This window comes from Danio rerio, chromosome 7, assembly GCF_049306965.1.
Source record: "Danio rerio strain Tuebingen ecotype United States chromosome 7, GRCz12tu, whole genome shotgun sequence".
In the NCBI taxonomy this organism is placed as follows: Eukaryota; Metazoa; Chordata; class Actinopteri; order Cypriniformes; family Danionidae; genus Danio; species Danio rerio.
Genome location: NC_133182.1, coordinates 75398020 through 75425822, shown reverse-complemented (window position 1 = coordinate 75425822; position 27803 = coordinate 75398020). Strand labels below are relative to the sequence as shown.

Genomic DNA, 27803 nt, shown 5'->3' with positions numbered 1-27803 from the left:
AGAAACTGCAGTGAACACTAATTCGCTTTCTGTCAGACTAGAGGATCTGCTTGCTTGATGATGGGAACCGGGGAGTTTGTGTGCGTGACGCTGCGCGGCGGCGCGCCGTGGGGATTCAGACTCCGCCAGAGCGCGCACGAAAGCCAACATCCAATCCAGCTGCTTCAGGTGAGACCAATGGCTCTTTTTTATGATTCTACAATCCAGTTAAACTACATGTGGGAAGAGATCTAGTTAGAGTGACGAATTAATTATTTATTAATTTGTTATTGTGCATGAATAGCTACTGGTTTCATTTCTCAAGATCTTTAATGGAGTTATGGAAATGTAGAAAGCTGGCTGACCTGATAAAAACAGCCTGGGCAGACTATAAAGAGCAGTAAACTTAAGTTTTAGGTTGGTTCGAGCAGCTTTTTAGTCAAAATGATAGATTGTTATATTGATTAATGCTAATTTTACATCTAAATAATGTGTCTGACTCTGTCCTGACCCGCTATTATTATGATTTATCAATAATCCAGTTTACACCACCTGTGAGCAAAGACCTGGACTGATATCTATTGTATTTTTGACTGTGCATGAATTCACTGGTTCACTTTCTCATGATCTTTAATGGGGTTTTGGAAATTTAGTGTTGCCAAGAAAGGGATGCCAGCTGAAAAAAACAACTTAGACAGTCAATACAGAGCAGTAAACCATGTCTTAGGTTGGTTTGAGCTGCTTTTTAGGCCAGACTGATAGATTTGCTTAGTGATAACATCTTATAATACTGAACTGTGACTCCCAACTCGCGTTTGATTCAATACTCAACACCAGTGGTTCTCAAAGTGGGGGTGGGGGGTCGCCTGGTGATTTCCAAAAATCTTTTTATTTTTATTAAGCCATAAGAATGACCATATTTTATCCATAACCTACTGAAAAAAATAGTTGTTTATAGTATATACTATATAGTAGCTTATAGTAACTAGTTCTAATGGATTGCGACCCCTGAGGTAATTACATTATATTAAAGACTGATGCAGCAGGCTGATTTTATAATGTAATATATTATAAAGTAATTTTATAATTAAAAAAAATAAGCCAAGAATAGACTTCGGTCTATTGGTACATGCAATTGCATGCAAGGTTTCTGTATTTATAGCCACCTCAGAGGATATTGGGGGTCGCGAGTCACTGCCATTGTTATTTTGGGGGTTGCAGACTGGAAAGTTTGGGAACCCCTGCTCTGTGGGCAGAGAGAGTGACGTATAACACATTTATAAGTTATCGTGCATGAATAGCTTCACTGGTTCACTTTCTTAAGATCTTAAAATGTGTGAATGTGTGATTCCTGACTCTCTGTGATTCAACAATAGTCCAGTTTTCACTAGCTGTGGGCAGAGATCTGGTGAGAGTGATGAATATCTGTTGTCTTTTCTATCATTATTGTGCATGAATATCTTCACTGGTTCACTTTCTCAAGATCTTAAATGGGGTTTTGGAAATGTAGAAAGTGATGCCAGCTAGCTGACCAGCTAAAAACAACTTAGACAGTCATTTCAGAGCAGTAAACCATGTTTTAGGTTGGTTTAGGCTGCTTTTTAGGGCAAAGTGAGAGATTTGCTTAATGATAAATGCAAGTTTACATCTTATATTATGAATGTGTGACTCCTGACTTGCTCTTATTATAATTCAACACTCCAGTTTACACTACCTGTGGGCAGAGATCTGGTAAGAGTGACGAATAACGAATTTATTTGTTTTTGTGCATGAATAGCTTCACTGGTTCACATTCTCAAGATCTTGTAATACTGAGTTCTGACTTGCTCATATTACGAATAAACAATAAGCCAGTTTACACAATTGGTTTACACTAGCTGTGGGCAGAGATCTGGTGAGAGTGATGAATATCTGTTGTCTTTTCTATCATTATTGTGCATGAATATCTTCACTGGTTCACTTTCTCAAGATCTTAAATGGGGTTTTGGAAATGTAGAAAGTGATGCCAGCTAGCTGACCAGCTAAAAACAACTTAGACAGTCATTTCAGAGCAGTAAACCATGTTTTAGGTTGGTTTAGGCTGCTTTTTAGGGCAAAGTGAGAGATTTGCTTAATGATAAATGCAAGTTTACATCTTATATTATGAATGTGTGACTCCTGACTTGCTCTTATTATAATTCAACACTCCAGTTTACACTACCTGTGGGCAGAGATCTGGTAAGAGTGACGAATAACGAATTTATTTGTTTTTGTGCATGAATAGCTTCACTGGTTCACATTCTCAAGATCTTGTAATACTGAGTTCTGACTTGCTCATATTACGAATAAACAATAAGCCAGTTTACACAATTGGTTTACACTAGCTGTGGGCAGAGATCTGGTGAGAGTGATGAATATCTGTTGTCTTTTCTATCATTATTGTGCATGAATATCTTCACTGGTTCACTTTCTCAAGATCTTAAATGGGGTTTTGGAAATGTAGAAAGGGATGCCAGCTGGCTGACCAGCTAAAAACAACTTAGACAGTCATTTCAGAGCAGTAAACCATGTTTTAGGTTGGTTTAGGCAGCTTTTTAGGGCAAAGTGAGAGATTTGCTTAATGATAAATGCAAGTTTACATCTTATATTATGAATGTGTGACTCCTGACTTGCTCTTATTATAATTCAACACTCCAGTTTACACTAGCTGTGGGCAGAGATCTGGTGAGAGGGATGAATATCTGTTGCCTTTTCTATCATTATTGTGCATGAATATCTTCACTGGTTCACTTTCTCAAGATCTTAAATGGGCTTTTGGAAATGTAGAAAGGGATGCCAGCTAGCTGACCAGCTAAAAACAACTTAGACAGTCAATAGAGAGCAGTTTGGACTGTTTTCAGCAGCTTTTATTTAATGGCAGAATGAAACAAATTTCTTTTGGACAAATGTAACTTTAATAAACATCTGTAATACGCTCAAAAATATATATATACTTGCTGTTTGTTCAAACTATACGTTAAAAATAAGCTGAAACAACACAATTCTTCAGTGTTTTTGGGACAACTTTATTATTTTATGCTTAATCCACTTAAATTTGTAAAAAAATAAATTAATTAATTAATTAAAAAAACAATCGATTGTGTGTAACCCAGCATTTTTTTTTACATTGTAATAATATGTGACCCCTAAGAGTTGTTTATACAGTAATAAATGAAGATTTTACAGAACATAAAGGCAGTTCTCCTATAAGGATACAGTTAAATAGGACAAAACAGCGAGCGTTATTCGTCTGTGTTGTATGTATACGGGCAGTGTTGTATACAGATTCCTGCATAATGACAGCATATCTCAGTGGCCACCCTCAGAGTTCAGACTGGTCAGTTGGTTTGATAAATGTTCACTGGCAAAGTTGTTTTGCTTGAGCTGAATTTTTACAGGCAGATCTGTGCTGCGCCTGTCCCAGACTGGAGCAGGGGTCCTTATATGGTCACAGCAAAGCTAACAAAGTTTGTTGGCCGAGTTTAGGCTGTCTGTCATCACTCCCATAGACATCAAGAATCTAAACTGTTAGTATTGAGAAGCTGGAATTATTTGTTGATCCCTTTTTTTTTGCTGATTTAGTGCTTGTGTGAGAATTGGTGAGACGTTTTGTGAGTGGGGAATGTATAGGATATCATGCATATGTTTTATGTTCTGATGATGGGGTATTTGTATGGAAATGCTCAGCACAGCCTGTGGAGACTCCTGTTTATACTTAAATGCTTTGCTTACTTTACAGTTTAATACATTTAAAAGATCATCGCAGCCGTTAAATATATTTATTTAAACCAGCTTGACCAGCCTGGTTTAAGCTGGACAAAGTTGGTTTTGGCTGGGCTCTCAGTCTGGCTAGGCTGGTCGAGCTGGTTTTAGCTGGTCATCTTCCAGCCTGACCAGCTGACCAGGCTGGAAATGACTGGAGACCAGCCTGGAAATGGCCAAAACCTCTCTAAAACCAGCCTGGTCGACCAGCTAAAACCAGCCAACCAGCCTTTTTTCAGTAGGGCAGATTTAGCCAGGATGCCGGGGTTAAACCCCTACTCTTTATCGAAGGACATCCTGGGATTTTAAATGACCACAGTTTAACGTCTCATTTGAAAGACTGAGCAGTATAGAGTCCCTGTCGCTATACTGGAGCATTAGGACCCACACATACCGCAGGTTGGGTGCCCCCAGCTGGCCTCACTAACACCACTTCCGGCACCAACCAAGCTTTCCCATGTGGTTTCCCATCCAGGTACTGACCAGGCGCAGCTTCAGTGGGCGACCATGTGAGAGTTGCAGAGAGCTTAATAAAGGCATAAACACATTAAGGGTGTTTATTTGTTGAAATTCGTATTAAGATGAACTAAAGTTTAAAATACGATATCGTACTAAAGCACCACCAGTTTAAAATACTTAAAGGCATAGTACACACAAAACAGATCACCCAAAAAAGGAAAGTTTCCTCACAATTTACTCAAACTTAAGTGCATCTATGCTGGAATTAGTTAGCTAAAGGTCTGTGTATTATTCTGGAGTACTATAAGTCTCTGGCATCTAATAAGGGGTCGAATGTTGAGTTCATTAAAAGTACAGATTGATACAGGCTCTTTTGAACGTGCACCTACAAAAATATTTTCATAATCAGCCGTTGGAAGGCGTTCAGAAAATTGTAGTAAGGAGTTGTGTTTAACTTGAAGTCATTTAGCTTTCAGCATTACAGCTGGATTCACTCTGGTAAACCGCTACCCGACTTACTGCACGAGTTTATGAAAGTTTGCCCTAATGTGGATTTAACAATGGGAACGTGACCGTCGGTGGACCACCGTGGTTAGTTTTACCTGAAATGTACGCTGGAAACACTGAAAGATAATTGCTGAAAGCTGTGGGAGGCAGAAGCTGCCTGAAAGGCACAGGAACTTTCCAGAACGCCGCTTTTACTCAGTGTGGGAATGAATGAGAGCGAAACTAACCATGCATTTCTTCTCTTTCTCTCTATTTCGGTGCCAAATGTTGTTGGGTTACAATGTCCAAAAACAAAGGGTCTATAACAAAATTAGCTTTGCTTGCAGACATATGAAAATCAAAGTGTTTAGTAACAAATGCTCATGGTTACTTTTAAAGCAGCAAGACATTTATTGAAAGACTTATGAACCCTTTCTTTACATGAGCAACATGTTTGCAATATTGTAAAAAATTAAAATGTTTTAAAGGGCTCCTACTGTAACCTTTACAAGATGTAAGATAAGTCTTGACCACAGAGACCTCAGTTTAACATCTAATCCGAAAGACGGCGCTCACTGACAGTACAGCAACCCCTTCACTTTTACTGGGGCGTTAGGACTCACACAGACCACAGGGTGAGTGCCCCCTGCTGGCCTCACTAACACCACTTCTAACAGCAACCTAGTTTTCCCATGTGGTCTCCCATCCAGGGAGTAAGGGGAAGCTGCAGGCCCGGAGACCCAACTGCACGCTCAGACCTGCGCGCACAGATCTGCACTTCCAGACCAGACAGTGCCCACTGCTGTTGGGTTGGGGGAAGCAGCAGGTACGGAGACCCAACTGCACACTCAGACCAGCACTTTCTAGTAAGTAGCAACATCAGAAACGTCAGTAAGGTTATCGATTATTAAAGCGATTCCTGAAAATTACCAAGTTTTATGGCATAAATCAATGTGGTGTAAGATATTACACTAACAAACAATTATTTCAGTGTTTGATTTGATCAAAATTAGTGTCAAAAGAGCATTATTTTATGATATTTACAGCTTGCACTTATTTTATGAATGATTGTACCATTCTGGGACAATTTTCTAACAATGTTTTCTTGCAAAATAAAAAAAACTTTAAAGTAAAAATGTTAAAATAAAATGTAGGCTATAGCACAATTATTAATTGTAACGTATTTTAGTGCTGTATAGGTCTACTGTTCATATTACTGTATTATCTATCTGAAAGTGCTACGAAAGACAATAACAGTAACACAATAACAGTTTATCAATTATTTATAAGTTCTGTAATGATTACAAACACGTTTTTTGGAAATCAAAATATCAGTTAATCTGCATAGAATTTACAATATGAGCTCTCTTAGGTGAAATCAAAAATAATTTGCTTGTGGTGTGTATTTTTCCCCAAATTTATATTACATTTAAAAAGTGGGTCTCTGCCAACACTAATACAATGTGCCAAAGATTCCAGATATTTCCTGTTTTTTGCTCTAGTAATGAAAAATCTCCCCAATAAGAACGTAAAGCATTTATGTTATTTTCTGCGTAAAAAATAATTTTTACTCCAATTATTATTTTTCACAATTTTTCTATGCATTGTTTACAACTTGACTTGTAGGACCTCATGAAAAAATACACAAAAATAAAGTTTGTTGTGAGACAATTACTTGTATGTGAAGAAATTTATTGTATATGAAGATAATATTCATTCCCTCAACTCAATACGAAACAGTGATAAATCCTCAATAATGAAAAACAACAACAAATGTCTGACAATATTGAAGTAACTGAACAATATCTATTTACAAATACAATTAATAAAATACAACAGAATTAATGCATTTGAATCCAAAATCTAGCATGTTTAATATTTCATATAATAATTTATTCAATCATAGCCTGATATTTTATAGTAGAAAAATAGTTAAATTACAATTTAGAAGCAGCTGAAATCAGGTTAGTCGATCTTTTAAACAGCAGGTGGCACTGTGAAGGTCTGGAACAAGTGTGCCGCAAGCCTACGTTTGAGTGAAGGTTTCGGTCGTTAGATCGCCCCCTGGGGGCTGGCTGCAGTACAAGTCATAAAGCCCGCCTCCTCCGTGTTAATGAAGGAGACTTGAGCCCAAATAAAAAAAAATATTACACTTGCAATAAAATGTCCCGAAAGATGGTTCTGGTCGATTAAGGCACTGGTTATTGTGCTGAAATAGGTGCAGATCTTCATTTTTGTAAACAGTTTGTTTTTAGCAGTAATTTAATGCTGGGCGTGTCATCGTGATTGACAGCTGTGATTGACAGTTTCTAAAAGCAGCGCGTCTGAGCTTCGGCAGGAGACTGAAGTAGACTGAAATGTTATTATTCGATTTCTGTGTTATTTTACCATGACAAAATGAGTTCAGCAGTAAACTATAGTTTCTGACATACATGATCCTGGTGGAACACTGTTTATTCGCTAAGTTCAGGGCTTTTTTCGGGCTTTATTAGTTTGCTGATACACGCCTAGCCACCCAGATAGCAAAACACAGTTCCGGCTAGATTCTCGCCTGCCGGAGACTTATCTCTTAGAGCTCAGACTGACTAATGTTACCTCTGCTGGACCTACTCCGGATGCCTGGACTCACTGCCCGATTCCAGTCCGAGTCAATCGAGCCAGATGCGGCGGCCGAGCGAGCCGGTGCTGCCGCATGCGAGCCGGAATCAGCCCGGGTCTCCAGGCCTGCAGCTTCATACTATTGCATCCAGGTACTGACCAGGTTCAGCCCTGCTTAGCTTCAGTGAGTAACCGGTCTTGGGCTGCAGGGTGATATGGCTGTGGCTAACTTTAAGATCTAAAGTTTTTGTGGAAGGGCGTGTTCGTGGCGGACTGACATAGTTCAGTGCTTCGCCATGGAGAAGGAAGTACTTATAACTTATCCACAAAATGTCTGATCTGCCTAAAAAAAAAAAAAATCACAGGTTCGATGAAATTCCTCTCCTGAAGACATGCCGATATTGAGTCACAGTCATAGCGCCACCTGCTGACAGATGGAAGTTTGCCATACATCAGTGATTTTCTGTGTGTATTTATCAGCTTAAATTGTTATTGTCCGCTGTTCTCTGTCATCCTAAGGCCACCGGGCGGTGGTGAGTCCAGGTGTGAGGTCCCTTTCATCGCTGCTTGCAGCTTTAATTTTGACTTATTCTTTCTGAAAGCAAGGCAATATTTTTTGGTTGTCTAGAAAAATGCTACTTGATTAAAGAATTTGTAGATATTTAGACTAGAAACAAGACAGAACCTCTACGTAAGAATGCAGTGTGTGTGTATATGTGTGTGTGAGCAATGTGTGATTTTTTTCTGTTTGTTTTATTCGTGCACTGTTAATATTCTAACCATAATATTTTAGGCAGGAATGTAGGGATAATCTTGACCGGAGACCTTAAAAACATCCCGTTTGTCGTCATCCCTGAGGATTAAATATGATTTACTGTGGTCACAGTTTCGATTATCTTTTGGTTCCCCTCCATTTTTGGATGCACTTTTGTGTTCAGATCTTTGTATCTGAGCAGTGATTGTATAGGCTCGGTCCCTCTGTACAGCCCTTATACGGTGACCGGAGCGGATTCATAACAGTCCATGTTTTTATTCAATTAAAGATCCTTCACCTTTAATCCGGGCCTCGTGCCAACGGCTTTAAAAGGCTTTGCTGTTTTAACCAATTGTTAGCTCGCAGAATATTACAGTTGAGTACACTGCAAAAATGCTTTTCTTACTTAGATTTTTTGTCTTGTTTCTAGTCCAAATATCTACAAATTCTTAAATCAACAAGCATTTTTCAGCAAAACATTTCAAGAAAATGTTTCAGAAATAACATGCCAAAATGAAGTGAGTTTTCCCTTAAATCAAGCAAAATAATCTGCCAATGGGGTAAGCAAAATAATCTTGTTTTTCGATTTGTGATAAGATTATTTAGCTTACCCCATTGGCAGATTATTTTGCTTGATTTAAGGGAAAACTCACTTCATTTTGGCTTATTATTTCTTAAAACAAGACAATATGTTTTGCTTGTCTAGAAAATGCTTCTTGATTTTAATAATTTGCAGATATTTGGACTAGAAACAAGACAAACATTTTAGTAAGAAAAGCATTTTATGCAGTGTAGCTGTATTTGTAGACTACTTTGTTAATGATTTAGAACAGGAAATACAAGTAAGTGTTGGTTTATATATGCGCCACACTGCAAATAATATCTGTAATTACCAGTTTCCCTATTTTTAATCTTTCGCTGTCGGCTTCTGATGTTGAAAATTCAACTTTTTTAAACAAAGTGACATATTTATTAGTTTTTAAATAATAAGAGAAATCATATATAAAGAAATAAGTCTCTATATATTAACTGAAAATGTACTGGCAGTTTATTACAAGTTTCTTGTAGCGTAATATGTTGTACCAACCCATTCAATATATCACTTTCAACTATTAAAAATGTTAATAAAAGCACCTTTTTGGTTTAGATCAAGGTGCCATAATGCAATTCATAAGAATAAATATACAAAAAAGGAAAAAAGGAATCACAAAATATGGAAAACTTCTAATTTACAGATACTTTTTACAGTGTATAAAGCGGCATCAGGCCAAATACTGAGTAATAGTTCACCCAAAAATGAAAAACTCTCCCTTTACTTACTCAAAACCTGTATGAGTTTCTTTCTCCTGTTGTTTCAAACAAACAAAAAAAAAGATATTTTGAAGAATGCTGAAGCCGGTAACCATTGACTTCCATTGTTTTGTTTTTTTCAAACAATGGAAGTCAATGGTGACCGGTTTTTAGCTTTTTCCAAAATATCTTTAAAAAAAAAAAAAAAAAAAAAAAACAGAACCAAGAAACTCATAAAGGTTTATAACCACTTCAGGGTGAGTAAACAGTGAGTGCATTTTCCACCAAACTTTCCAAATATCTTTTTGAAGAATATTTTTGTCCAGTAAGACTTATGTCAGCTGTAAGAAATCATTTGCTTTACAGATTTGAGTTTGCTTGCTAGCTTGTATCTTGTACAGTGAAGAAAAAGTGAAACTACTATGTCTTTCATTCAAAGTACATATTTATATTGGATTAAGTGAAATAAGGTTTCTTATTTTAACCTGTTTTATTCATTTTGCCCTAAACAAAAACAAATCACTAGGTAAACCTAAAAACATAATTTATTCACAAAGTAACACATTTTTACCTTAAACCAGCAGCTTTCGTGTCATGTGACTACATGAAAAAGAAGCTTCTGTTAACAGGGAGTAGTACATTATTATTTTTGGGTGAACTATCCCTTTAATGAAACATGTTCATCTGTTTTTGGCCAGTTTTATATTACATTGTATTTGTAGTCGTGCAGTTTGGTTTAAATAAATTTTAAAGAAGACAGAAGCTTTCAGTAGATCATTGACAAGCTGAATTATGACAGGGTTTGGAGTTTCAGAATCGTGTTTGTGTTTATTTTTCATCTGAGAATACTTGGAACGTTCTTTCTTGAGTGCGCACTGCCCTCTTGTGGTCAATAAGAGGACAGATTGTTCTCTAAAATTGATCTAACATTATGCAGTAAATACATACTACTGTACTACTACTACTACTAATAATAATAATAAAAATAATAATAATAATGTAAAAACTTGATACAAGATCTTTACTACTACTACTACTAATACTACTACTACTACTAATAATAATAATAATAATGTAAAAACTTGATACAAGATCTGTACTACTACTACTACTACTACTACTACTACTAATAATAATAATAATAATAATGGAGACATCTGACACAAGTTCTAGAATGGTGGATGGGCAATTTATTATATTCATATGACCTTAAGAATAGTTAATTTTTGTCAAACTGTGTTATTTGAATATGCTCGGATTTGAATAATTTTTTTGCTGCAATGTCATCTGTATATTTACACTGTATATTTAAACTCGGCTTAGTCCCTTTATTAATCTGGGGTTGCCACAGCGGAATGAACCGCCAACTTATCCAGCATATGTTTTACGCAGCGGATGCCCTTCCAGCTGCAGCCCATCACTATGGACATTTAAGCTTACCCAATTCACCTATACCACGTTTTTGGACTTGTGGGGAAACCCATGCCAACACGGGGAGAACATGCAAACTCCACAGAGAAATACCAACTGACCCAGCCCAACACTGAGTAATTCAAACCTTCTTGTTTTGTGACTTATTTGCGTTATGTCAAGTGATATAATTGTATAAACACTATATAATGTAAAATATATACAGTTGAAGTCAGAATTATTTGCCCCCTTCGAAATTTTTTCTTCTTTTTAAAATATTTTCCAAATGATGTTGAACAGAGCAAGGGAATTTTCACAGTATGTCTGATAATATTTTTTCTTCTGGAGAAAGTCGTATTTGTTTTATTTCGGCTAGAATAAAAGCAGTTTTAATTTTTTTAAACACCATTTTAGGTCAAAATTATTAGCCCTTTTAAGCTATATTTTTTCTTGATAGTCTACAGAACAAACTATCGTTATAGAATAACTTGCCTAATTACCCTAACACGCCAAGTTACCCTAATTAACCTAGTTAAGCCTTTAAATGTCACTTTAAGCTGTATAGAAGTGTCTTGAAGAATATCTAGTCAAATATTATTTACTGTCATCATGGCAAAGATAAAACAAATCAGTGATTAGAGATGACTTATTAAAACTATTATGTTTAGAAATGTGTTGAAGAAATCTGCTCTCCATTAAATAGAAATTGGGGAAAAAATAAACAAGCAATCTAATAAGTTAGGGGGGCTAATAATTCTGACTTCAACTGTATATTTTAAAAAATCTCAAAAGGGACATAATTATATTAAATGTATTTTGTATTCCAGCCAAACTAAAAGTAATAATGATATTTTCTCCAGAAGGAAAAAAACAAATCAGTGGGGAGATATTTGAAAAATAATTAAAATTTCACATGAGGGGGCTAATCATTTTGAACTGTACAGTATGCATATATATAGAATATAAACATGAACACAATAATATTTCCTTCATGAATTAGTTCACTGTATAAGGTTTACGCTGACATCAATTCCAGTATAGTAAATATTTAGTAAATTCATTCATTCATTTTCTTGTTAGTCCCTTTATTAATCTGGGGTTGCCACAGCGGAATGAACCGCCAACTTATCCAGCAAGTTTTTTACGCAGCGGATGCCCTTCCAGCCACAACCCATCTCTGGGAAACATCAACACAAACATTCACACCCACACCCATACACTACGGACAATTTACCCTACCCAATTTACCCGTAGCGCATGTCTTTGGACTGTGGGGGAAACCGGAGTACCCGGAGGAAACCCACGCGAACGCAGGGAGAACATGCAAACTCCACACAGAAACGCCAACTGAGCCGAGGATCGAACCAGCGACCCAGCAACCTTCTTGCTGTGAGGCGAACGTGCTACCCACTGCGTCACTGCATCGCCTATTTAGTAATTATTAGCCACTATTTGACATGGTGGCTCAGTGGTTAGCAGCAAGAAAGTCGCTCTTTCGAGTCCTGTCTAGTCCAGTTTGCATGTTCTCCCCGTGTTTGCATGGGTTTCCTCCGGGTGCTCCGGTTTCCCCTACAGTCCAAAGACTTGCGGTACAGGTGAATTGGATAAGCTAAATTGTCTGTAGTGTGTGTGTATGGATATTTCCCAGTGATGGGTTGCAGCTGGAAGGGCATCCGCTGCGTAAAACACATGCTGGATAAGATGGCGGTTCATTCCGCTGTGGCGACCCCGGATTAATAAAGGGACTAAGCCGAAAAGAAAATGAATGAATGAAGGAATTCACCTATAGCGCGTGTGCTCGGACTGTGGAGTAAACCAGAGCACCCGGAGGAAACCCACACCAACACAGCGAGTACATGCAAAGCTCCACACAGCTGGGACTTGAACTAGAGACCTTCTTGCTCTGAGGCAACAGTGCTAACCGCTACCATGCCACCCTTATTATCTTCTTACTAGCTTGTATCTTGTGTCGCTCGCTGTATAAACGTCTGTAATACCATGCGCTAAATTAAGCATGTAGACGGCAGCACAATTACTAAAGGCGACCTCAGATGAACAATTGCAGAGCTTTACGACTTGACCTTAAAGCCCAGCTGATTTGTGATGCATACAAGTGACAGATGACTGATATTAAATCTAATGTTGAAGTGTCTCTGCTTCTCTATGCAGGGTTTACGGGTTACAGACCGGCTTTGGCCACTGTTTAGTCATTTGACATGCAGCTGTTGTGATGCGTAAATTAGTGCCACTTGGTCTAAATTAAGACGCGGTGTCTGTGAACCAAGTTATATAGTTCTTTATCCAGTGTGTACAGTATTACACAGCACGAGTGAGTACAGGTCTCTATTTTAAAAGCGATCTGTATTGTATTGGTATATTGTGTATTAATTTATGCTGAGCACTGTATGTGTGTATGAAGCAACAAAAACACGAATAAACTGTTCGGTGTGGATTGTTTTTGTTTGTTTAAAGTGTGTTTGTGTATTTTCCCTCCTCTTAATTAACACCATCAACCTTCATAAGCATTAAAATAAAGATTTTTATTAGATGTAATTTTTTAAATTAAATATACACTCACCGGCCACTTTATTAGGTACACCTTACTAGTACCGGGTTGGACCCCTTTTGCGTTCAGAACTGCTTTAATCCTTCGTGGCATAGATTCAACAAGATATTGGAAGCATTCCTCTGAGATTGTGCTCTATGATGGCATCACGCAGTTGCTGCAGATTTGTCGGCTGCACGTCCATGATGCCGATCTCCCGTTCCACCACATCCCAAAGGTGCTCTATTGGATTGAAATCTGGTGACTGTGGAGGACATTTGAGTACAGTGAACATGGCGTGTAATCCTATTAGAGGTAGCTATTAGAAGATGGGTACACTGTGGTCATAAAGGGATGGATATGTTCAGCAACAATTCTCAGGTAGGCTGTGGTGTTGACATGATGCTCAATTGGTACTGATGGGCCCAAAGTCTGCAAGAATATATCCCCCACACCAATACACCACCACCACCAGCCTGAACTATTGATATAAGGCAGGATGGATCCATGCTTTCATGTTGTTGATGCCAAATTCTGACCCGACCATCCAAATGTTGCAGCAGAAATGTAGTCTCGTCAGAGCAGGCAACGTTTCTCCAATCTTCTATTGTCCAGTTTTGAAGAGCCTGTGGGAATTATAGTCTCAGTTTCCTGTTCTTAGCTGACAGAAGTGGCACCCGGTGTGGTCTTCTGCTGCTGTAGCCCATCTGCCTCAAGGTTGGACGTGTTGTGCGTTCAGAGATGCTCTTCTGCAGACCTCAGTTGTAACAAGTGCTTGTTTGAGTTACTGTTGCCTTTCTCTTAGCTGGAACCAGACTGGCCATTCTCCTCTGACCTCTGGCATCAACAAAGCATTTGTGCCCCCAGAACTGTCGCTCACTGGATATTTTACATTTTTCAGACCATTATCTGTAAACCCTTGAGATGGTTGTGCATCAAAATCCCAGTAGATCAGCAGTTTCTGACATACTCCACCAATACAGCAACAACCATGCCACGTTCAAAGTCACTTAAATCCCCTTTCTTCCCCATTCTGATCCTCGGTTTGAACTGCAGCAGATCATCTTAACCATGTCTACATACTTAAATGCATTAAGGTGCTGCCATGGGATTGCCTAATTAGAAATTTGCATTAATGAGCACTCTGACAGGTGTACCTAATAAAGTTGCCATATTACAGTTTTACTCAGTCGCTTTGGTGCATTTCTCACTACACTATTTACATCTGCACAACAGTTAATGCATTTCTCAAAACAATTAGTGCAAACTGCAAAACCTGGCTGATAACCTGCAAAAGCGCGTCACATGCTCAAAATAGATAGTTCATTCGTCAAAAGCAAGTATTCATGTCAATCAAAGAGTCAGTATCATCAAAATGAAAACTCCTGACACCACTGTTTATGAACAAGATAGTCAAATGGCTTAGTCCTGTTTTCATTATGAGTTTACTCTGTACATTTTTTTCCATTGCAAAAAAGTCAGATGTTGGTGACACTTCCTAAAAATGCTCAAGACAGCAATTAATACTATTTACAGAACCATTTGAAAACTACAGTAAAGTTAGACATCACTGCATTTAGTGAGCTATCTGAGTACAAGACACTGAATATGTATGTTTCACATTTTTACTGCAGATGCTCTTTGCAATTATAATTTATTCACAGCATTGGGCAAAAGAATAAACACACCCTTATTTACAACAAACATAAACTCCCTTTGGGTAGAGCTGTGCACAACTGTAAACAATATTGCAGAACATATTGGAACTGAAGCTACAACATACACAGGTCTGTAAATCATTCATGAAATTGTTCAATTTTGAAGACATTTTCAGGAAAATAAAGATTTAAATTTGTTTTTAAAAAATTTGTTTGACAGATTTTGACAACTAGTTCAACAGTTTTGTATGTGATGACTCAAGTAATGAAATGAGGACTATTAGTTTTATATGGAGTGACTATTCAGCATTCACAAGTTTAGTTCCTTTTGACTGACATGATATGAGCAAATGATAATGTTATAAATAGCAGGGAGTTGTATGAAAGCGATTGATGCATGTCCAAAAGCATTCACAATTTGTTGAAAAGAATGAGAAACTGCTACTATGATGTGCACAAATGACTAATTGTTTTGAGAAATGCGTGAACTGTTGTGCAAATGTAAATAGTGTTGTGAGAAATGCACCAAAGCCACTGAGAAAAACTGTAATAATGGTATTAATTTATAACAATAAGATATTAATTAATAATATGTTTAATGTAATTTCTAAAGTGACTCTTGATTAATGTTTCCTGCAGATCGAGGCTGGCAGTCCTGCTGCGCTCGCTGGCCTGTGTGAGAATGACGAGCTACTGTCAGTCAATGGAAAGCCATGCTCGAACCTCAGTCTCTCCGACACTATAGATCTCATCGCGGCCTCAGCTGACTGTCTGCAGCTGCTCGTCAAAAGGTATTTTATGACATGCACAAATGGTCCTTTGTCAACTATCAGTGTATTTGTCAATGCTAAGCTTGATGTGAAAAATCGTGGCTTAAACAAATTGATTGAGATTATTTTACCAAATCTCCTCCCTGCAGATGCTGTTTTCTTGCTTTTTAGTAAAGTTAACTAATCGCTTTAAAAGCAACAGGTTTACTCACATTTATAAGTCAACTAATTGTTTTTTTAAAGCAATAGGGTTTCTTACTTTTTAAGTAAAGTAATTTAATTACTTTAAAAACAAAGGATTTTCTTACCCTTTAAGTAAAGTTTACTAATAAATAAAAAAAAACTATGGGTTTTCTAATTTTTATAAGTCAACTAATCCCTTTAAAAGCAAGGGGTTTAATCACTTTTAAAGTAAAGTCAACTTATTAATTTTAAAAATAATGGGTTTACTCACTTTTACAGTATATGTAAAGTCATCTAACCGTTTTTTAAAGCAATGGGTATTTTTGCCTTTTAAGTAAAGTTAACCAATTAATTCTAAAAACATTGGGTTTGCTCACTGTTATAAGTAAAGTCAATTAACCGCTTTACAAGCAAAGGGTTTTCTAATTTTTTACAGTTTTTCTCAGTGGCTTTGGTGCATTTCTCACAACACTATTTACATTTGCACAACAGCTGATGCATTTCTCAAAACAATTAGTCATTTGTGCACATCCTAGAAGCAGTTTCTCATTCCTTCCAACAAATTGCAGATGCTTTTGGACATGCATCAATTGCTTTCATACAACTCTTGGTTGTTTATAACATTATTATTTGATTATGTCATGTCTGTCAAAATTAACTAAACTTGTAAATGCTGAATAGTCATTCCATATAAAACTAATAGTCCTCATTTCATTACTTGAGTCATCACATACAAAAATGTTGAACTAGTTGTCAAAATCTGTCTAACAAATTTTGTAAAAACAAACAAAAAAATTATCTTTATTTTTCTGAAAATGTATTAAAATTTGAACAATTTCATGAATTGATTTACAGACCTGTGTATGTTGTAGCTTCAGTTCCAATATGTTCTGCAATATTGTTTACAGTTGTGTACAGCTCCACCCAAAGAAAAATTGTTTGTTGTAAATAAGGGTGTATTTATTCTTTTGCACAATGCTGTGAATAAATTTGAATTGCAACGAGCATCTGCAGTAAAAATGTGAAACATACATATTCAGTGTCTTGTACTCAGATACCTCACTAAATGCAGTGATGTCTAACTTTACTGTAGTAAATTGTAGTACTGTAGCATTTTCAGGACGTGTCATCAACATCTGGCTTTTTTGCATTGAAAAAATGTCCAGAGTAAACTCATAATGAAAACAGGACGAAGCCATTTGACTGTCTTGTCCATAAACAATGGTGTCAGGACTTTTCATTTTGATGATACTGACTCTTTGATTGACATCAATACTTGCTTTTAAGGAATGAACTGACCATTTTGAGCATGTGACGCACTTTTGCAGGTTATCATCTAGTTTTTGCAGTTTGTACTAAATGTTTTGAGAAATGCACTAACTGTTGTGAGAAACGCACCAAAGCGACTGACAGTTTTTCTTGTTTGCTTTGACCTGGTTAAAGAAACTAGGTTCCACTTCATTTTCATTTTCACTATCCCAGCAGAGCAGAAGACCGGTCTTGCAAATGTGTAAACGCTTTCTCATTGGGTTGACACATTTTCCCCACCATTTTTCAAAACAGTTAACACAGATGTCATTCAAGCAGTCCAAACTCCATTGTTTTAGTTATGGTAACCAAACAGAAACCATCTATTTCTAACCATTAGAAACTACCAACATCAATATGAATTCACTGAAGCACCGGTTTGACACTCCTTCACACAAATCTTCAATAAGCAATCAGTCTGCAAACATTAAAAACGGTGGAAGGTCTGTGTTGTTCTGTGCCAGCATGGATGGAGGAGGTCAATAATGGCTATGTCCTATACTCCTAATAGATTTGACTGTATATTGGTTTACATGTGTTTTCTCTAATGTTTAGAGAAAGTATTTTATTACTTTTTTTCTGCTTTAAAAAAAAATAAAAAATAAAATATATATATATATATATATATATATATATATATATATATATATATATATATTTTTTTTTTTTTTTTTTTTTTTTTTTTTTTACGTTATTTCAGTTTTCAGCCACAGTTTGAAAAATGTCATGAATTCAATATAAGTTTAATCAAAGCATTTTTTTATTCTGGATCCAATTCTTTACAAAAAGGCAAATTTGACAGCCCAAATAGAATTCACACTGAGTTCTGTGTTTTGTTTTTTGTTGTCCATTGTCTAATGATTAATTAAAAGTGCTCAAATACTTGTTTGCAAGTTGTGTAGTTTGAAGGTAAAATTAGCTTTTGTTGCATATTTTAAATGTTTTGACACGGTATGTGCATTTTGCAAGCATAATGTTTCATTTTGACCATGAGGCCGCTGTTTAGGCCTGTGTGTTAACTGTTTCGAAAATGTGGAGTTTCAGTTGACGGCTGCATCAAGGCAAACAAGAAAAACTGTAAGTAATGAAATGAGGACTATTAGTTTTAAATGGAGTGACTATTCAGCATTTGCAAGTTTAGTTCCTTTTGACTGACATGACAGAAGCAAATGATAATGTTATGAATAGCAGAGAGTTGTATGAAAGCGATTGATGCATGTCCAAAAGCATCTGGAATTTGTTGGAAGGAATGAGAAACTGCTACTATGATGTGCACAAATGACTAATTGTTTTGAGAAATGCATCAGCTATTGTGCAAATGTAAATAGTGTTGTGAGAAATGCACCAAAGCCACTGAGAAAAACTGTAATGATTAGCTTGATGTTAAATATTGTAGTTTAAACAACTGGATTAACGTTATTTTACCGTGATCTTCTCCCTGTAGATGCTGTAGCCAACCTCAAGAGGGCGTTGAACTGGTTAGCACTACTTTTCGGATCCCTTCTCCATCGAGGCCTCATGAATCTCAGCCACAGGACCTGTACATTTCCGAGTCCCAGGATGAAGCGTATTATGGGGAAACAGACAGCGATGGAGAAAGTGCTGTGGGAACTCGATTGGTCCGGACCCAAATTCAAATACCTGCATCTAGGAGTAAAGAAAGAGGAACTTATGCACAAGTCGGCGGAGGATCTGTGGTCGAACTGCAGCTCTCGTTGTCCAAGACCACCCTGAAGGAACCGGATTGTACTGCACTAGGTAGTGCATGTGGAGTTGTGGGAGATGTTTATCACAGGGAAACGGATGAGAGCATCATCTCTCCAGAAATCCCGCTTTATGTTCCCAGACAAAACCGGCAACCCCTTGGTCAGCGGGGTGTGTTGATTAGCAAAGCCAGTTGTTTGCCAGGACAGGTGGAGGTAACAGTGCAGCAGATTTCTGCTTCAGGAAAGGAGGGGGGGAAGGCCAGTGAACGGTTGGATTCTGGTGGGGAAGAAGGAGGGAACATTGAAGAAGCTCCCACCTCCTCCTCTGTGTCCTTTGGACTTCCCTCAGAGGAGTGGGACTCCGAATCGGAGCGGGAGGTCTACCAGCCCAACAAGCACCGGGCAAGGCACGCCAGTAAGTGACATCTGATTTTCATTGCGCTGCTTCTTATGGTGTGGTTTGGTATCTGTTTGCAAGAATAGTAAGTGTTTCGTTTTTTAAATGCTTTAGAATTGATGGAGTCTGTGGATTGCTTGTGCTCATAATGTTTAAAGTACTAAATGAAAAGGGTTTAACAAGTGTATGCGCATTTTATATGTATTTTTAACCGCAGTTGTTTGTGTATTCTGAATACTTTCTGTGATTTGTGAACAAGAGCATGCATAGATAGATAGATAGATAGATAGATAGATAGATAGATAGATAGATAGATAGATAGATAGATAGATAGATAGATAGATAGATAGATAGATAGATAGATAGATAGATAGATAGATAGATAGAATAAAAAGGAAAGGAGCATTGATTCACTGTGGCAGTTATGGGTGGGGGCTTGCAGGGTGACATGACTGGTAAAGTTAAGAATAAAACACGGGCATGCTAATGATGCTGGCAGAAGTGCCATTTGACAGACATCAGCATGTGTGACTCTGGCCTGTTACCCGATCCTTTAAAATTGGCCATCTTAGCAGCACTGAAAAGGAAGGAGCGCTCAAATCTTCACCTTGAGATTGGAAAGACAAGAATTAGAAATGTGTCACATTTTAACCAAACCTTTTTTTTTAAAAAGACTGACACAGTCAGGTGGGACTATGGGGCTTTAAAGCACTTCTGTGTAAACAGACTGCAACAGGACAGTGTCTTTATTTACAGCTTTGGGAGCTACACATATGGGCTTGTATTAGCACTCATGCCACTTGCAAGCCTACTGGGCTATTTTTACCCCTTTTTTTCTTTTGCTAGGTTTGCTATTGGGTTAACCTCGCTAACGTGCTCTAGACACATTCTCTGTAAGTGTCCTATGTTAGTGTCTGGCTGTTATACATGGATCACAGATTTAGTTAATTGGCGAGAGTGATGTCAGGTCTCTTATTGGAGCAGGATTTATTGGATCATTGGGAATAATATAGGTCAGAGGATGTAAACTCTTGTTGTTTCTAGACTCCATTATCTCGTATTGTCCAGTCTTTTAAAATCCTGTGTTTCAAACAACATCTCAATTAAAATTGCCATTGCCACAAATTTTAAACCAGGGCTGCTCAACCCTGTTCCCTGAGATCGACCTTCCTGCAAATTTCAGCTCCAACCCTGATCAAACACACCTGAACCAATTAAACAGGACCTGAACAGCACTTGATAATTACAGGCAGGTGTGTTTGATATGGGTTGCAACTGAAAACTGCAGGAAGGTCGATCTCCAGGAACAGGGTTGAGCACCCGTTTTAAACATTTTAAACAAACAATTGTGGCTTTGGTTTCAAGTTATACTAGTTAACTGCTCACATAGCTGTGCTATTTATATGCTTCATATGCACAGTTCAGTGAATAAGGCCACCAGGGCAAGCCATGAGCAATAGCTCTTGTTTATGACCTCAGCCGCTCGATACCCTAAACTCCTTTTTTGTCATTCTTAGGGCTCCGGCGCAGTGAGAGTCTTTCAGAGAAGCAGGTGAAAGAGGCCAAGTCCAAATGCAAGCGCATTGCTCTTCTGCTGTCTGCTCCGGCCCCCAACCCCAATAATAAGGGGGTGTTGATGTTTAAGAAGCATAGACAAAGAGCCAAGAAGTATACTCTTGTCAGCTACGGTACTGGTGAGGACGAGTCCGATTATAAAGACGAATACGACGACAGTGACAAGGAGGAACATGCTGTTGAGTTCACTGTCCTAGCCACAAGTGAAAAAGAAATTGGTACCGATTTCTTCACCAATGCCTCAGCTCAGAAAAGTATTGTGAGCTTTGATTGGGATACTGGATTACTCGAGATAGAACGCAAGCTTGACAACCAGCAGGATATGGAAGCTCTGCCTGAGACCAAGGGTAAAGGAGCACTCATGTTTGCCCAGCGCAAACAGCGCATGGATGAGATAGTAGCTGAGCATGAAGAGCTGAGACGTAAGGGGATCCCTGTTGAAGCAGTGCAGGAGCCTGAGACTCATCAAACATACCAACACATGGAGGAGCATGCTTATATGCATGCCCAAGAGACCCAGAATTACATGGATGTAAATTTACACCACAGCATGTCTGCTCAAAAGCAGCAACAGCAACAGCAACAACAATATCATCAGTACCAAGAACAATACTATCAACAGCAGCAGCAGCAGCAGCAGTATCAAGACTACCAACAGCAGCTACAATACCAACAACAACAACAACATCAGTATCAACAACAGCAAGAATATCAGCAGCAAAAAATGTATCAACAAATGCAATCATACAATCAGCAACAACACTTCCAACAGCAGAAAGTTGAACAGTACTCACATCAAATGAATGGGATGTATGATCAGCAAACGCAGAATGAAATGCAGGCATCAGTAGCAAACAGGAGTGCCAAACCATTTTCAACTCAAAACAGAGTAGCTGTTCCATTTTCCTCCCCTCCAAATGCAGACAATCAAGAACAATCTGGGTATTCTTTAGGGCAAGGTGAACAGATCGCCTCCCGTGATGAGCGTATATCTGTACCTGCTATCAAGACTGGTATCTTGCAAGACACAAGGAGGAGGAATGCCAGTAAACCTATGTTCACTTTTAAAGAGTCTCCCAAGGTTTCACCTAATCCCGCTCTGTTGAATCTCCTTAACAGGAATGACAAGAAAGCAGGTTTTGAGTCTTGCCCAGAAGAAGATTATTTAAGCTTAGGGGCTGAGGCATGCAACTTTCTTCAGTCCCCTAAGATGAAACACAAAACTCCACCTCCAGTAGCTCCGAAACCTCACATTAACCCTGCTTCTCCTCCATGGACTAGTCCAGAAAACGCTGACCAACCTAACACACTGCAAGTTGAAAACAGTGTCCCAGGACCTGCAGAAGCTCCAGTCACAATGGCTGATGCTGCTCCTGTCCCCACCCCTAAATTGGGAGTCCAAGTCACGTCTGAAGAAGAACCTACGTTGGCCTCTGAATCTCATGATGTTTCACACAGTCCTGAAGAACTTGCTCCAGCTCATGCCTGGAAACAACCGGAAGCTCAGATGGAGCAGAACCAGCAACCAGAAACCTGGAATGAGAAACAGCCACAGCTACAAATGAACTCTTCTCATCCTGTGGCACCACCTGTTACCCAGTCAGATCCATCTGCCAGATCGTGGGATCCAGCCTTAACCCAAGGTCATGAGCAGAATCCAGTAAGTAGTTGGGGTCCAAATGAAGTCCAAATGCAAGTCCCATCTCAAACACAGCCACAGTGGATGACGCAATCTCAAGCTCCTCCAGAGGTACAATCACAAGTGCCTCCTAAAACTCAGTCCCAGCCTTCTTGGGTAACTCAGGTTCAATCCTCACCCCAACTCAAGCATCAGCCACAGCCTCAGTCCCAAATAAATGCTTGGGCACCAAATCCAACATCACAAGCCCCATGGTCTCAACCATCACAACCATCTACTGGTGTTTGGCAACAAGATCAAAATCAAGCTCAAGAACAACCACCCTGGACCCAGGAGCAACAATTCCAAGAATCTCAGTTAATGCCACATTGGGCACCACCCCCTCAGCAACAGCCACAGCCTCCTTGGGCTCAACCTCAGAGGCAGACACAGCCACAGCCACCTTGGGTCTCTCAGGCCAAACAGCAAGAACCAGCACAGCCACCGGTAAATGCATGGACTCAATCACAGAGTCCAATTCAAGCACAGCCTCAATGGCCTCAGCAGAGTCAACCACCGCCTCAGCCCACAGCACAATTGCAGCAACCTGTGAATCCTTGGACACAAATGCCACCCCACCCCCAACCACAACCACACTGGGGACAAGAACCTACTTCTCAACAACACCCTCAACAAGTAATGAACTCTTGGGCACCTGAGCAGAATCAAATTCAGCCTCCCTGGGCTCAAGGAATGCCACCAACTCATCCCCAGGCACATCCTCCATGGGTACCAAAACCTCAACAGCAAGCATCACAGCCACCTGTGAGCCAATGGGCACCACCACAGTCTCAACCAGCTGTAAATACTTGGGCTCCCCAAAACCCACAAGGTTCAGTTGAAAGCCAAAAGTTGCCTGCCCAACCAATTAAGCAGTGGAGTCCACCTCAGCCCACTCCTCCACGTCGAATCAACTCGTATACCACTGGGACAAAAGTACCATCTCCCGTGCCAGCAAGCAGTACTGTGGCATCCCATGGTTTTGGTTCGGCTTTTGAGATGCCGGCATTGAAAGGGAAAGGGGCAGAACTTTTCGCCAAGAGGCAATCCAGAATGGAGAAGTACATTGTGGATTCTACCACAGTGCAGTCAAATAAGGCAAGACCGTCTTCACCTTCTCCTTCTTTGCCAACTTCCTGGAAATATTCACCCAATTGTCGGGCACCCCCACCTTTGGCTTATAATCCAATTCATTCACCATCATATCCCCCAGGTGCTGTCAAGCAGTCTCCCTCCTCTAGCTCTTCCACAGCAAACAAAAACAAAAGCAAAGACAAGGGAAAACCTGCCCCGAAACCTCTTCATGTTCTTGATGTCATGAAGCATCAGCCCTATCAGCTGAATTCCTCCCTTTTCACTTATGGCCCAGCGGCAGAGAAACTTGCTGCAGAAAAAGAGGCAGCTGAAAAGCTTGCAGCTCAAAAAGCAGCTGAGGCTCAGGCTCAAGCCCAAGCCCAGGCTCAGGCCCAAATTCAAGCTCAAAACCAGCAAATGGCATATAACCAAGGCCCTCCCCCTTATGGTTTTATGCCGCCTCAGGCCCAGCAACCTTACGGGATGGCTGGTCAGCCACCAATGCATGATGGCATGTACCACCAAGCCCCTCCAAATTCATATCAACCTACTCCTAATGTTTATCAGCAACATCCTCATCAAGTCCAATATCAACAGGAATACAACCCCCAACAAGCTTACCAACAACCCCCTTTAAATGCATACCAACAGGCACCAAGCCCTCCCTACCAACAGTCCTCCCCACCCTCCTACCAGGCAGGTCCTACTCCAGCCTATCAAACTGGACCTGCAATGGCCTACCAACAAGCCCCTAGTTCTTATGTTGTTCCATCTTACCAAGTAGCAGCAAGGGCTGACTCTGCCTCAGGAAGCAGTGTTACTGCTGCCCCCAAGCCTAAATTTTCAGCCAAGAAAAGCGCTGCCCAGGTTTGGAAGCCAGGCACTGCTGAAAAATAGTTTTTTTGAATAGGGATTTTCCGACATGTTATTACCTCAATGCAGGGGTGTCCAAACTCGTGCACCCTGCATATTTTAGTCCAACCTCAATTAGACACACCTGAACTAGCTAATCAAGCACTTTCTAGGTATACTAGAAACTTCCAGGCAGGTGTGTTGAAAGAAGTTGAAGCTAAACTATGCAGGACATCGGCCCTCCAGGGCTTGGACACCCCTGCCTTAAAGGGATAGTTTGCTTCTAAACAAAACTTGTTCCAAAGATGTTTGAGTTTTATTCTTCTGTTGAACACAAAATAAGATATTTTAAAGATTTAGTTTTTTTTCCCAATGCAATCACACATTAACTCATAACATTTAGACTTATGGGATATTCATATTCATTTGTTCAGTCTCATGCGTACATTATAGTATGAATTGCTCACACTCCAATGATGGATAGGTTTAAGGGTGGGGTTTAGGGGCACGATGGCTCAGAGGTAAACACTCATGCCTCACAGCAAGGAGGTCGTTGGTTCGAGTCCCAACTGGGGCAGTTGGCATTTCTGTGTAGAGTTTGCATGTTCTCCCTGTGTTGGCGTGGGTTTCCTTCGGGTGCTCTGGTTTCCCCCGGCAATCCAAAGACATTCGGTATATGTGAATTGAATAAGCAAAATTGGCCGTAGTGTATGTGTGTGAATGCGAGAGTGTATGGGTGTTTCCCAGTACTGGGTTGCAGCTGGAAGGACATCCGCTGTGTAAAACATATGCTCGATAAGTTGACAGTTCTGACAATACATAAAATATTTACGTTTCCTCGTGAGATCAGGCTGGGTTTTCCTGCAATGGATGTCAGTGGCTACAACATTCTTCAAAATATCTTATTTTGTGTTTGACAGAAGAAGAAAAAAAAAACATGAAACACTGGAACTACCTCAGGTTGAGTAAATAGTAAGTAAATGTTTATTTTTCGGAAAACTATCCCTTTAAGCTGAGATGCAGATATTTTAAGTAGAAGCGCAATGTTTCAAAGACCTACCAGATGGGTAACATTTTGAAGCCATTTCAAAATACAAGCAATATATCACACAGTGTTTATAGAAGAATGCTCTGCCGAATACTGATATTTATAGACCTTCACATAAGCATTCTTGTATTTAACTCAAAAATAACCAATTAAATGCTTAAGACTTTATGTTTGGTCAAAGGGAATCAGTGTTGAGATTGAGAAAAGAAAAATGAAGGCTTAATAATGTAGATGAAAAGGTAAGAGATGATAGCAAAATCCGCTTGTTAAGTCGTGATATATCAGTAGGCCCACATGGAATCTGCGAGCAGATTTTCTGCAGATTTTAAGCCCATCATTGATTCTGTTTATTTACTTGAGTAAATGTGTGTAATATCTATATTTATTCAGTTTTTTTAATTAATTACAGTAATATTATTGATGAATATGAAAATGTTCATCTGATTTATGTTACAATGCAGTGTGTAAAGTAATATTTTCTGTCTTTTAGTAGAGATATTTTATGAGTGACTTGCTTTGTTTACCAAATTAAATGGATCTAATTGTATTTGCATTTTAAACATTAAATAAAATTTTAAAAGATATTATTTTTATTTCACATATTAAGGTTTTAGTTATGATACAACCAAAATAATTCCACAGAAATCCGCAGATTTTTACCAAAATTCTCTGCAGAAATAGCTAAAAAACGTCCACAGATTCCGTCTGGCCCTACATACCGGTGATGTATGTAATACTATTTCCAGGTCCATATGCTACTCATTTCAATTGAGAAAATATTTGTTTATAGCCACTTTTTAGTCATATCACACATAAAATTTAAAATAAAATTATGCTGTACACATCAATCTCTGGACTTGCTGCATCAAAGACAAAAAAAAAATTTATTAAGACATATATATATAGCGATTGTGATTTTCGAAATTATTACAGAGCTTTGTAAACGTTTATTATTACCACTTATTGAGTCTCCCCATACAGTTTAATCTAGAGCGCTTGGATCTGGAAGCCGCTTCGCGTGACGTCACACTTAACAAGCAGATAGTCTGTTATGAGGATTTCTGAGAAACTGATTTGCAATACAGCCTATACAAGCTTTAGATGACATCCAGAGGGGTTTGCAGTATCAGTTTTTCCACACTAAACCTCAGCGGACACACAGAAATATATAAACAATTGAGGTCAGAATTATTAGTGCCACTTTGAATTTTTTTAAATATTTCCCAAATGCTGTTTAACAGAGCAAGGAAATGTTCACAGTATGTCGGATAATATTTTATCTTCTGGTGAAAGTCTTATTAGTTTTATTTCAGCAATAATAAAAGCAGTTTTACATTTTTTAAACACCATTTTAAGGTCAAAATGATTAGCCTCTTTAATAGATTTTTTCGATAGTCTACAGAACAAACCATCATTTTATAATAACTTGCCTAATTACCCTAACCTGCCTTGTTAACCCTTATTAACCTAGTTAAGCCTTTATGTCAATTTAATCTGTATAGAAGTGTCTTGAAAAATATCTAGTAAAATATTATTTGCTGTCATCATGGCAAAGATAAAATAAATCAATTAGAAATGAGTTAATAAAACAATTACGTTTAGAAATGTGTTGAGAAAATCTGCTCAAAACAGAAAACAGGCAAAAAATAAACAGGGGGGCTAAAAATTCTGACCTCAACTGTATATATGCACAGTGTAATGACAGTTGGAATATGCAAGTAAGCAATGTATTAACTTCTGGCAGAGCCAACAGGAGAAACTGTATGACAAAGAGACAGAATGTATTACGATAAACGAAGTTCAATCATTTCTCAACCTACGAGGGGAAAAAAAAACATTGTTATCTTTTTAACTTTCAAGAGGATTTTCAATACAGAAATGAATGTACTCAGAGTGTGAGTCTTTTAAGTAGGTTGAATAGTAACACCCATTTAACAGCTGGTGCATAGTCGGAGCACCTTCATTTTTACTTTTTATGTCGATTAAGTTGACTTTGTGTTGGATTATTTTATTTTAAGGAAGGAATTTATATTCACTTTTTTGTTTGCTTTAATATTTCTAGCAGATCTACTAGAAGAACTTTAAATAAAACAAACTTAGGGAGGGAGGTAGTTATAAAAATGTTCATTTTTAGTTTGACTGCTGTCTTCTGTTCATTTTCATTTCGCTTTCTTCTGTTCTTTTCTTTGTGTGTTTCTTCATAATACGCTATTTGTAAAATGTACCACAGTGCCATTAAAATCATTGTCTTCA

The 27803-nt window shown here is 38.5% G+C and overlaps 1 protein-coding gene across 1 annotated transcript; it reads left to right on the top strand.

Annotated features, from left to right (window-relative positions):
* synpo2a (synaptopodin 2a) lies at positions 1-27803 on the top strand. Its single transcript, XM_009303630.4, has 4 exons — positions 1-168; positions 15599-15750; positions 18665-19341; positions 20841-27803. The coding sequence occupies exons 1-4, from the start codon at positions 58-60 to the stop codon at positions 24545-24547; spliced, it is 4647 nt and encodes a 1548-aa protein (XP_009301905.3). The 5' UTR covers positions 1-57; the 3' UTR covers positions 24548-27803.